This window comes from Corapipo altera, unplaced genomic scaffold (genome assembly GCF_003945725.1).
Source record: "Corapipo altera isolate COAL_440 unplaced genomic scaffold, ASM394572v1 2b, whole genome shotgun sequence".
Taxonomy (NCBI): Eukaryota; Metazoa; Chordata; class Aves; order Passeriformes; family Pipridae; genus Corapipo; species Corapipo altera.
In genome coordinates this window covers 7,457,670-7,470,116 of record NW_020884874.1, presented here as the reverse complement: position 1 = coordinate 7,470,116, position 12,447 = coordinate 7,457,670, and the positions used below count along the sequence as shown (strand labels likewise).

Genomic DNA, 12,447 nt, shown 5'->3' with positions numbered 1-12,447 from the left:
GTTTTTTGAAAATCCAAAATTATTTTTCGTGATAAGTTATGAGACACTGTCAGTGCAATTAAGTAGGTTAAAGAGAACTTTCCATAATGTGTTTTATTCTATCATCTGGAGTTGACTGAAGATTGGGAAGATTGAGAAGTGCTCATCCTTTTAGGCATATATGAGCATGGATATGAGGTACTGTAGAAAACCTTAAAGTCAGGGAATGGTGCTGTACTTCATGTTGGTCCCTTTTAGAGAACTGAGTGAAATTACTTTCTTCTTGCGGCAGCTTAGTCACAAGAGAGACAGTATTTTGACTGTACATTGTAAAACCATTAGGTATGATTTAATTGCACTATTGATCTTTGTTCAGAAAGGTACTTGAGCAGGGTGAGCTTTGGTGCAGGATTCTTGCATACCCTGAAATGCATTGAGACAATAATCCTAGGTATGTTTTGAATTCAAAAGCACAACTAAAAATCATGGATATTTAATTTTGCAATGTTAATTTCTCCCTTGTAAAAGAAACAATACAATAGGAAAACTGATCTGAAGGAAAGTGCTAGGTTAATAGGCTTGACTTCAGTGTGTGAGAGATTTGAGTGGAATTAAAAATGTACTGGGAAGTAGTTGTGTTGAACGTTTTCATTCAAACAATTATTCTCTTCAAGGTGTGTTAGAAAAGTTTTTTTAGCTGTAGTCTTATTCTTTTTGGAAGTGTACACTAAAATCATACATTCTTATTATAAGTATTTTGAATTTTTAAACTGACTAAATAAATCTGAAGTTAGGGGTGGTTTTGAAACCATTGTAATTGCTGCACTTCTGTCTGATAAATGTCAGAGACCTGGGATGAAGATACTTCCAGAGTGTTCTGAAGAAAATGTAGGGCATCTAGTTTCATAAATCATGATTTAATTGTTACGTTCTGAGAGCTCTGGCCTGTTAACAGTAGCATTGTGTGGATGTTGCCATTGCAAAGTAGAGGTATCTAGAGAATTAAGTTGCAGCACCACAGCTTCTCAATTTCATCCAGTAGTGTAAGTTGATTTTAATGTCCTTATATTGCTGCTTACCAAAAGATCAGCTACTTTAAGTTTTTCTCAAAGGTGTACATTAAAGATCAACAGAAATAATTTAGTGCTAAGTCAGTGTTATTTTAAAAGCTGATGTATTTTAGTAATATAATACCTTGGAGTTAGCACCTGCATAATTGCTCTTCCCATTTTGATGTAATCTGAAAGTTTATTTAAATAACCCCCTCTTAATCCCTAAAGTCAAAACATAACTGAAATATATCAAAATATGTCAAAATATTGACAAGGTTTACATGGGTTACAATTTCTTACAGCTGAATAGTTTAGCTGTGAGATTTCTGCCTAGATTATTCTTTTAATTTCTGTGTAGTTGTTCTTCAAAGAGTCATAATTTTCATTTGGCTTAATTGAACAGTGTTAAATTTTTCTGAGGTTTAACTTTTGTTGTCATGGTTGTCTCCTTTCTTCTACCAAAGCATGCAGTCAACAACAGATAACTCAAACATCTGTAAAGAGTGTTTTTCAGCTTTAAAAAAAAGTCAAACTCTCCCTCTCAGGTTTCTTTGTTTAAAATTCAAAACATGAAAAAGGTTTATTTCTGTTCAGCAGAAGTTTGGAAGTTGACAGATGCTTGTAGTTGTCCTCCTGTGTTATGTATGCAGACCAGATAATAAGCACACTTAGTCTTTGCATTGAAGAATCAGTTTATTATTTTGTTCTTCAAGTATGCAATAAAATAACATGCATTTATATCTTGTAAAGTTGAAAAACAGTTGCATTAAGTAGTTGCATAAGGATGAGCTTGAACAGCATACAGTCTGACAATCATGAGAGGCTATAGACTGGGAAGTTGCTTTTTTTACCCAGGTGTGGCTTTAGAGGAGGAGGGAAACTCTATCCCTTCCTGTTAAAATCATCTCATGTTGCTCTGCAGCATGCTGAGCACTATTCATGTTCTCAGTGTGGCAACCAACTCTCCAGATTTTGGGCAGTAGATAAGAAGTGGTGAGCTGTTCTGGAAATAGCTGTACTACTGGAGAAGAGGAAACTGGGTGTGCCAGGGGAAAGGCTGATTTTCTCCTGCTGCTGAAGCCCTTATCTGCTGGTGCCTGTCTCTCCACCCATGACCTGATGTAGAGGAGGAGAGACTGCATCTGTCCTTATGTAACAGCCATCATCTTGGTTTTTTTTAGGTGAAAATTGGGTCGGGTGGAGTGAAGAGGAAGTACTTTTCCATGTAGCATATGGATAAATTGTGGAACTGCTAGGAGATATTGCGGAAGCTAGGAGTATAAATGTATAAATTTTGAAAGAAAAGACCACAGATAGTAACTAAACACAGATACATGGATGCTCCCCCTGCCACTGGATACATTCCTTGTGGTTTTTCATGCCCTATTTTCTGTAAATGTAGTCTAATGCAACTAGACTGTCACAGTATAAACAGATGTTTTGTTAACTAGAACTGATAGATAAATATGGGTGGAATGGAGTTGTGAAACCAGACTGTTGAAATTGCCTGTGAGGTTGTTCAACCGTTTTATATGAGAGGTCATTTAGTGGTCCTGTCTGTACAAATGATACGTATTTCTTTACGACCAGTTCATGCTGCGTCTGCTTGTATGTGAGAATAAAAACCAGTACTCACTGAGATTTTAAAGAAAATTGTAGTCAACCCTTGGTAACTTTTCTTTCAAAGATACAGAACATGGAGGGAGTAAGGCATAACCAATAAGAGTACTTGAATTAAAGCTGCTTATGTCATCTCTTAAAACTTTTTGCATGTCTCCTAGTTGTAGAGCCAGGGGTGGCTATCAACTTGTTTACGATTGACCCTTTCTTCAGGGAACAATTGATCACTGTTTCCTCAAGTAGAAAAAAGGCAAGGAGAATTTAGAAAAAAATAAAAATACAAGCACACGTGATCTGTATATAAGTATAAAACTTACTGTTCTATGCCCTGAATTATAAATCAGTGGGGATACTGTATTTTCTGTTGATAGTCTCACGTAGATGAAACTGTTTCATATGCTTCTTTTAGACACAACAGGGTTTTTTTTCTAAGTTATCACTTTCATATTTAGGTTTTTCAGCTTCTGCTTACAGTACTGCACAGAAATGTGTCACTGCTTTCCTACTAAAGAAAAGAGTAGACAGCACTGAGATTCTTTCTAGGAGTGTTTTTGAGCCCTTTACAGTGTTACTCCTTAGAAACTGGGAAAATTAATCATGCCACAACTAGTTCTACGCCTGTGGCTAGATTCTTTACACCAGCTTAGCTAGCTCTGACCAGGTTTAAATATATCCTTGTTATTCTGCAGACTACACTGTGTATGATTTCTGGAACCCACCCCCAGAGACTGAGATTTCCTGCAATTTGAAATTCATTGGAAGAAAGTCACCAGGAAGATGTCTACTTGTAGAAAGAGAGAAATGTCCAAAATAAGATCCTGCAGTTCAATATTTAGACATCTGTGTAGCAAAACAGTCCTTGTAACAAAACTGTTGTTTTCATAAACTTAGCTTAACTGTCAGCTTTTAACTATAAAAGTAATTTTCTAGGTTCCTATATTTCTTGGCATTAGGTATATTAGGTTTCTTCTATTTTTTTGAAAGATGCCAGTGTCTCATTTTGAATTCTTGCATGTAAAGAACTTTTTTGATCTTTTAAGTATGCTATTTCTGTCTGTTAGTTTCTTGTAGATTGGTTACCAGACATTACATTTTTTATTTGAGCAAGTAAAGTGAACTTCTGAAAGTATTTTATGGGCCTATGCAGATGTCAATTGGAAAATAACAATCCCAGTAATGTTTTTCTAGTAATCTTGGGCCCAATTATGCTGGGACATTCAGCTTTATAGGATAAAATGGGAGTGAGGTCTGCCCTAGAAGAACTTTCCTTATTGTTCTGTCCTGTTTAATGTCTTTATACTTGGCCATTCTCATATGAGAAACCAGATTTACCTCTGTCCTTAGGTTTCTAGTCAGCTTAACATACATTGATCCTAAGTAACAACAGCGCTCCCTTTGCTACTTCAACACCAAACCACATAAACTTTAGTGGAAAAGAGACTAACAGTCTTCTCTTTGCTTTATGGCCCTGCTTTTGGAGAATATCCTTTTGATCAACAGTTTCCCGAGTTTGGGTTCATAAGGAGAAATCCCTATGTAAAATTCAATTATTTAATTTACAACTCTTTTCAATAACCTAATGAGGAGGGAACTACCACTGTTGTCCTCAGAATTTCCTTCAGGAAAGGCAATCCCCAGCTCCCTTTCACATTGCCTACTGGTAATGGGTTTTTCATATTTCGGGTTCCTCTATTTTGAAGCATTTTTCACTATTTTTTTCCTGGGTTTATGTGGAGGAGTGAAGGTATGGGGTTTTTTGCAGTGTTACATTGCTCCTACTGCGACGTGTTAAATATGTTGTAAAGGCTTTTGAAAAATATCCCATTATATGTACTTATATTTCCAAAATGGTTTTGACAGTCCCTCACAAAAGCTTTTTTAAGTGCTAATTTGTAGTGGATTAAGAGGAAGGGGCCTCTGGTGGAATAGGATGAGAATTAAAGTATAAAAATGTGGCAAACCCTTGTTACGGAAGGGAGTACTAATGATGCCACCACTCTGGTTTGGCTCTGAGGTTTGCTCAGTTCAGTATGGTCATAAACAACTGTGAAAATAAGATGAATAAGAAGGGAATAAAATAGTCTGGGTTTTAAAACTTGTAATAACTAAAGGTAATGGATTTGTGGTAATGAGTATTTGTGTTATTATAAAAAGGCAAGTGATAGTAAGTGATGATAAAAGAAAAGTTAGAGGAAGAACAACCACAACTGTATGCCTTTACAGTGCAGGACTTCTGATCAGTTAATTTCCAAAGAAATATTTTTAGTACCTGAACAAGATTTACTACTATAATTCCTTGATAAATTAATTAGGAGAGGTAGTTGTCGTTTACTGAGGGGATAAGAGTTACCTGAGGAATGGTAGCTGTGCATTTGTGATGCTGAATGCAGTGTACCAGCCCTAACTAAATAAAAGGGATACAGAATCAAGTCACAAGAGTTAGCAATAGTCACATGGATTAGGTGAAGTTGGAGCTGACAAGGATTTCCAGTATCTCTAAGGACAAATGTTTGTAAGTGGCAGATATGCTGTACTTCATATATGTGGATGATACTACTTGGAGGAAACATTTTTCAAGGGCCTACATAGAAAGGGGTGATAAACTACCACTGAGAGTCAGTATGAATTAGATGCTTGTCATTTACTTCCCCCCATTTTCTCCTGTTTGTTGCCTGAGAATTGAACATCTGCTTGAAAACATGTTAAAATTCTGGTTTTACAGAAAATTGTTCAGCTTTTATTTTTCCTGAAACATTTTCACTGCAAACTGTTTCTTTTCGGCGGAGTGGATGGTTGTTACATTCTTCCATAAAGCAGAAGATTCCAGTATGCTTCTTTTGCATAAATATATGCCTGTTTTAAATTATCATTTGTTCTTCATCATCCAAGGTATGTGATGCAGTTATTTCTCTTGATCTATCATTTCTCTTTGTAGAATTTTCCAGAAAAGGATCTTCTACACTGCCATTCTAAGGATGTGATTGAAGCTCATTTTATGGCTTGTATAAAAGAAGCAGATGCTTTAAAGCACAAAAGTCAAGTCATCAATGAGATGCAAAAAAAGGATCATAAGCAACTGTGGATGGGATTACAGAATGGTAAATACAACACATCAAGTATTAATTATATTTAAGTCTAACAAGCTAATAAATATTTTTTTCAAATTGGAGTTGTGCTGGGGGATATAAAATGTCATTGTTCTGCATCATTTTTGTCTAATGTCATGGAAAGCATTGATAGTTATGGTGGGGTTTTGTTTTTTTGGGGGGGTTTTTTGTGTTTTTTTAACTAAAGTCATCATTTTGGTGATAATTCAAATGTGGCTTGAGTTATTCGAGGAACTAGATTGGGTTGTGACTGTTTTAACAAACCGGAATTAGGAAAAAATCAAAATAGATAAATGTTGTTTAACATACTTTTTGGGAGACACTTGATGTGTTAAGTGCTCAGTATTAGCAATCTTGGACCATAAAAAAAAGAGATTGTCTCCTAGAGGATTTTATAAAAGTGTTCTTATTTTGCACAGATGGCATGAATCTGTATTGCAGTGCAAAATAAAACTTCTTTTGTTTGTAGTGTCTTCCCTTGTCATGATTCTTAGTCCTTTAAATTGAAAAGCTTTTGTAAGTATTTCAGAAACTGCTCTGTAGAATGGGTGCTAATGCCACTTTCATTGCATTTTTCTCATCCTCTGAAACTGTCATTTGTTATCACTAATAAATTTATTTAATGGCAGCATTTTACTGTAAACGTGAAGGTGTTTATTCTGTGTTCTGATAGAAAATACTAAATGCTTAGAATTAACATTCCCATATGTGTATAAGAAAGATTAAATGAAACAGGAGAACCTTTGAATGCAAGAAGATTTGAATCATGCATTTGCTTTAGACAAGGAGATTCTGAGGTAGTTTGGGTTTAATGTGTGTATTTAGTGAGTGGTTTGGGGTTTTTTTCATTGTTGTTTAGTGGCATTGCCTTTCATATGGAAGTTGAAATTATCACTTCTGTGATAATTTTGGAGATGAATGCTTATTAGAAACTCTGGTTTCTATTTTTTTATTTAATTGAGTGGAAGTTAGAAATTGAGGGATTATCTTAATTTACCGTTTGAGTGGTAGGATCTTGAGGGAGACCATACATACCTGCAAAACTTAGCAAGTAAGAAATTACACTTTATCTAGTTCAATTCCAAGTACTTCTTGAGAGATCCTGTATTGTATAAATACTAGTCAGCAAACTGACTGATAATATGTTCACTTTTGTGAATTAGCAGTAAGTAAGAGTTCTGGTCCAATGAAAGACAGAATCAGTATAAAAATAGATATTTCCCTAAAGCTTACGTTTTAACAAGTCAATTTAAAATGCAATTTTAATAATGCTGTAGAAAAGAAGTATTTTGTTATAATAGTATTTGTCTTGCAAGCAGTTTAGTTCAAGGTGCAAAATGCTGTGTGAGCATAATTTTGTTTTCTATTTAAAAAATTATTAGCTTTATTGCAAAAAGAAATTCTGTCACTTTGTCCCAGTACTCAGGTGTTCCAGGCAGTGCATTTTATGTGCTCTTTTTATTAATACTTTTTAAAATTAAGGCTAAAAGACCTCTAACATGAGTTACAATGTGAGTATATAATGAGTTACAATATGAGTATAATAATGACTGACATGATGAAACAGTACGAGTTAAGATTCTTTTCTTAACCAGAAGTTATAGAACCTTGATACTCTCAATATGTAAGGTAAAATGACAGATACACAGCATGTTTTTTTTCCACGCTCATCTTAGGCTATATCTTTTAGTTGATTATTTGTCTAAGAATATCTTCAGTTGTAGGGAAACCAGAATTTTTCTGTTTTGCTCTATCACGTTAGGAACAGAGGTTGCCTAGCAAGGTTAATTTCAAGAAGGTTTCACTGTACTTAGTAAGAAATTGCACCTGTGGAATCTGACACGTAAATGAGAAGTTTAAGCAATGTTTTGAATACTTTCAAATGCTAATTTTAATTTCTCAACTCTTCATAAAAGAGAAACAAGAAAAGCTTGTGAAACCAAGAAAACTCTTTTTAAGTATGTTGTATCTTTCAATATGTTCTTATAGGCTTTTGTTTGAGATGTTATAATTTTAAACTCCTTTGTGAAACAGAATGAATGACCACAAAAAAGAAAAGAAAGTAACATTTGTGATACCTGCTTTGTAAGTAAAGATACATCTGCAGGTTGTTTTTTCTGTGAAACTTCAGACAATTTTCTTCAGTTCTTAAATATAGGAGCTGTTATTTGTTTAACAAGTGATAGCAATACTTACAGCATGTGTTAAACTTACATTTTTGGGGAAAAAATCCAATTCTGCTTATTTGGAGAAATGTAACTATCAATTAATGTATAATTTGGTATAAATGTTTCTGCTGCGAAGCAAGTACTTGAATAGGTAGCATGTGAAACTTAGCAGTTTGCCTCTAGATGGCTTTTAAGGGAAGAGCTGTAGTAGTGAATTTGTGGGAAAATCTTGTGCTGGTAGCAGCTGGTAGTTATTCATAACAACCTTTACATCCCTCCTGCTACCATTTCTGGTTTTGTGTTATCTGCTACCAAATTAGAAAAGTAAACATACTCTTCTATCTTGTGCTGTGTTTTTTCTTGTTCTTCAGACTTCAGTTAGCTTATTTTTGTCCGTAAACCTGATATTTCTTCGCTGCAACAATTCTTTGGGACATGTACATTTTGACCAGTGTCATGGATGTGTGACTGTGGTAGGGAAGTGATAAAAGCAGACTACATATCTGTACTGACCTTTGTTCCTGTGTAAGAATTGTTAAAATTCTTTGGTCAGAATTCATGGAAAATGTTTCTGCTGTTTTTTCTTTAATAGAGTTATGGCCATTTTTATCATGGATAAAGAGGATTTTCAAGTGAGTGTTTTCTTTTCTTCTTGCCTTTTGAGTGGAAAAATAAAGGCTTTCAGCTTTGAAACAGTAAGACTCTGTGGGTCTACTGATGACTCAGGATCAAACAACTGAAATCTCCACTGTTTTTAGGGGGAGAACTGTATTATTTTGCATGGTTCAAAGAATTAGTATCTGTAACTTCAGTATATAATGGTTCTGATAAATGAGGGAATTTAGATTGAACACATCTGCTTTTTATCAGTTGTGGAGCGACATAAGCAACCATAGTCTGAAATTTTCACAGGCATCCTTTATAACCAGTGAAGACTAGACTTGGTATTTCTGATACATGAGTGGGGGAAATAGTAAAAATTCATAACAACTTTAAGTCTTCTTTTATATATTATAAAATATAATGGAGTCATTACTGAAAATACTATGGAAAAAGAATGTAATGCTCATTCATGCTGTAGGGCTTACCAAAAGTTAAGTGGCCATATTGAATTGTTCTTGCTAAAGAAGAAAAATCCTGCAAGCATTCAGAATGTAGAGTATTTTATCTTTTAATGCATGAGATCTCTTTCTTGTCTTACCGGCAGAATCAGTCCTGTGTCTTGATTTTAGTTCTAAATTTTATCTAAACTATTCTTGGGTTTTTGAGAGGCAGAAATCGTCTTTCTTCTGGATTATCACGTTCCTGTTTAGAAATGTTTGAACTGAGAAAAAGGAAGTGTCTTACAATATCAGCATCTCTTGTGCTATGTACACATGGCTCACTCAAGTTTGAACTCAGTGTTCTTTACCTCATGATAAGCATGCTTTGGTAGCTGAACAATCTCAATTGATCATTTGAAAATTAATTTAAGCACTATATGCTTAGAAAATCCTCAGAAGTTTATCAGGAGAATGAATGAACAAGCCATTAGTTTTTAAATCACAAAGTCATCTTTTTTTCTTCTTCCTGTACTGCTACCAAAATGAGAATTTCTTTCTGTGTTCCATCTGTGGAGGTTTGTTAACTGTGAAGAAAGATTAAACAATTCTTTTGAGCTTTGAAAATGGTTGTATTGATTGAAAGAGGTTTTTAAAAAAGATCATTGCCTTCTTGAAGGCTGGTAGTTAAAAATTTCTCAAAATGCATCAAATCACCTTATAATTAGCCTCGGTGCCTGCTTTTCCTGGAGTTAAAATATTATGGCATACACGCAGCATGGGTTTACCGATGTTATGGAACTGAGGGGGTGTGATGTAGACACATTCAGATAGCTCTGCACAGAGTCAGCCTGGTGCTGATTTGGTGCTGAAGAGGGGCTGGATTTGGGCAGGCTGGACCTGCAGAATGAGCAACTGTGACAGAGCAGGCCTTCACATGGATGTTTTTGTTTTTTTCTTTTCCATGGCAGTGGGTTTTGTTTAGGGTTTGGTTGGTTGTGGTGGTTTTTCTGGTAATGGATTGTGACCTAGACTTGACTGTTAGTTCATCAGTGTTTACTGGCTTGTTATCCTTTCTGCACAAATGACTAAGCCAGTGCTACACTGGTATGGGTGCAGTATCAAGAGTCTGAACTACCATCCCCCCGAAACTGATTTTTGTCGTATTACCCTGCCGTGCTGGCTTGGTTCCTACTTGCATAGCTGCCCTTTGTTGCAGTGCAAAGGTGGGGAATTGATGTCAGCCTGCATTCCCCCCAGCTTTCTCTTCTCTGCTCTCAAGCGAGGGCAGAGCAGGGCTGCTCTCTTCGAGGCTATTGAGAAGCAGTGGATGTCAAAGGAGGATGTGAACTGCATGAAGGCAGAGAAGGGAGGAAAGCAAAAGATAACACAGTATTCACAATCCTCCTTTATACTGAAGTCTCTAACATGAGCAGGTTGCCTAGACATAGGTAGACAGAGCCAGATGCTTTCTAGTGTTTTCACCATCTTACATTAGATGTCCATGTGTCTAATGAAAACCATTACACTTGGAGGGAGCAAACTTGGAGGTTTCTTTTTATTGCCACCTGTTTTCCTTCCTCCTCTGAGCCTCAAAATAAGTCATTTCTTGAAAGATATGTAAGGTCTAACTAAAATTCAAAGTTAAATATCTGTAAAAAACAGACTTTACTTTTAAAATTGACATTCTTTAGTTGTTGAGGGGCTTTTGTTTTGCAATTTGAAATGCTTCTAAGTTACTTTCTGCTAGTACACTCCTGAATTTGACAGATATATTAATATAAAGGTTACTTTCAAGAAGAGCTTTATTTTAGAAAAAGCATAGTACAGGGTAAGTAAAGTAGGTTAGCAAGTCATATCGTGTTATGCTGCTCTGTTTTCTTGTATATAAAGAGAGCATAATTAGGAGACAAAGATATCAAAATATTAAGGCTGTCTAGACTTGAAGCAGAGAGCTGGAGGATGAGTAAAATTGTCAGAAGTCCTTTTCCTTTTGACTTACTCAGGGAAGTCTGTAACAAGCCCTGCTACTTTATTCCTACACAACCTGTGGGTTATGTGTTTCAAAAATGGATTACACTTGTTTGTCATCAGAGCTTTCTTTTTAAAGTGACAATACTTACTGAGATTACCTGCTTTTTGAGTACACAGAAAGCTTGGATTTTGTAGGATGTATGCATTTTCATATTTGAATAAAGGAAGTAGTTCATCTTGATGATTTTTTTCCCCCCCTAAACCTTTTTCAGGTAAACTGGTGACCTAGAAATGAAGGGAGGTGGTGTTAAGGAAGCAATGTATTTAAAGTAAAACTTCTGGTTTGTAAGTACCTGTAGTAAGTGAAAAGAATGTTGTTAAGGTATAAGTCCCTTGTGTATGTTCGAAGAAAAAAGAGAGAAAAGGCATTTCTGGATCTGATAAATAATCTGAAGAGTGAAATGCTACTTTCTCATACAATTTTCAGAATGTCCTCTTAACCTGCAAAACTTAAGCAATGTGCTCTTATTTCTTTATCTTCAGAACACTACTTTGCTATAAAAACTACTGGATAAATTACAGCATAAATGTATTAAATATACTGATCTCAAACCTAGTCATATAGTATTAGGAGGGGGATGCCCCCTTTTTTCTCAGATTGCATCTGTAGCTCAATTTATAGTGCAGCTTATAAATAAATATTTTTTAAACTATAGTTTACAGCTAACTAGACCATAAAGAAATTTGTCCTGATTGTTCTCTGGTTGTAGACACTGCTGTTGGAAGTTATAGCGCGTATAGGCAAGCAGAGTTGAATTGACTTGATTTATTTACGTGATAATAGTACTAAAAAGGGAGTGGCAGACTTAGGTAGCCAACCTTGAAGCCGATACCACTGTACTTGACTATTACTAGTACCTGAGGTAGTTATCATGACATTTACTTTTGCAGGGAATCCATGTCTGATTTAGCATGGATGCATCAAAGAAAGCCTATTTGTTTTTTACGTTCAAATTTTGCAATTGCTGCTGCTTTCCTGCCAGCTGAACATGAATTTGGAGTGTATGTGAGATTAATGGGCACATGGTGTGATGCAGATATTTCCGATAATGACTGTTACGTAATTGCAAGGCAAGATTATGACTACCTCAGATATGTACATTCGTGTTGAATTTTGTTACTTTACTATATGCAATGTGAAGAATATTTTCACATATTTCTGTAGCTTCTGCCACATGAAGTCAAAACGGTTCTAAGGTCCTGTCTCTGCATATCTGATAGTTACTCGTGTGTGAAGATAGACTAAAAAGTTTAGTAAACTTGTGTTTCCTCTTCAGTGGTGGATTTGTGTTACATACTGTGATTTTTCAAAATACCCAAGTAACCTAAGTGTTTAATATCAAGAATGTTTTAACTGTGCCAATGTGTAAAATGGAAAATAAAAAAAAAAATCTTAGTGATGCTATATCAGTATTTCAGACTGTGTTCTATAAAGGCTGTCACTGAA

At 35.3% G+C, this 12,447-nt stretch overlaps 1 protein-coding gene across 5 annotated transcripts in view; it reads left to right on the top strand.

Moving 5' to 3' along the window:
* The window catches only part of ATG5 (autophagy related 5), a 73,482-nt gene that overhangs the window by 12,345 nt on the left and 48,690 nt on the right, over nucleotides 1–12,447 (top strand). For all 5 annotated transcript variants that reach the window (XR_003525975.1, XR_003525973.1, XM_027633711.1 and 2 more), the window contains exon 5: nucleotides 5,587–5,749. Coding sequence is in view for 3 of the 5 variants with exons in the window: in XM_027633711.1 (XP_027489512.1) it covers nucleotides 5,587–5,749 (163 nt within the window). In the remaining 2 variants the exon portion in view is untranslated. The remainder of the gene's footprint in view (nucleotides 1–5,586; nucleotides 5,750–12,447) is intronic.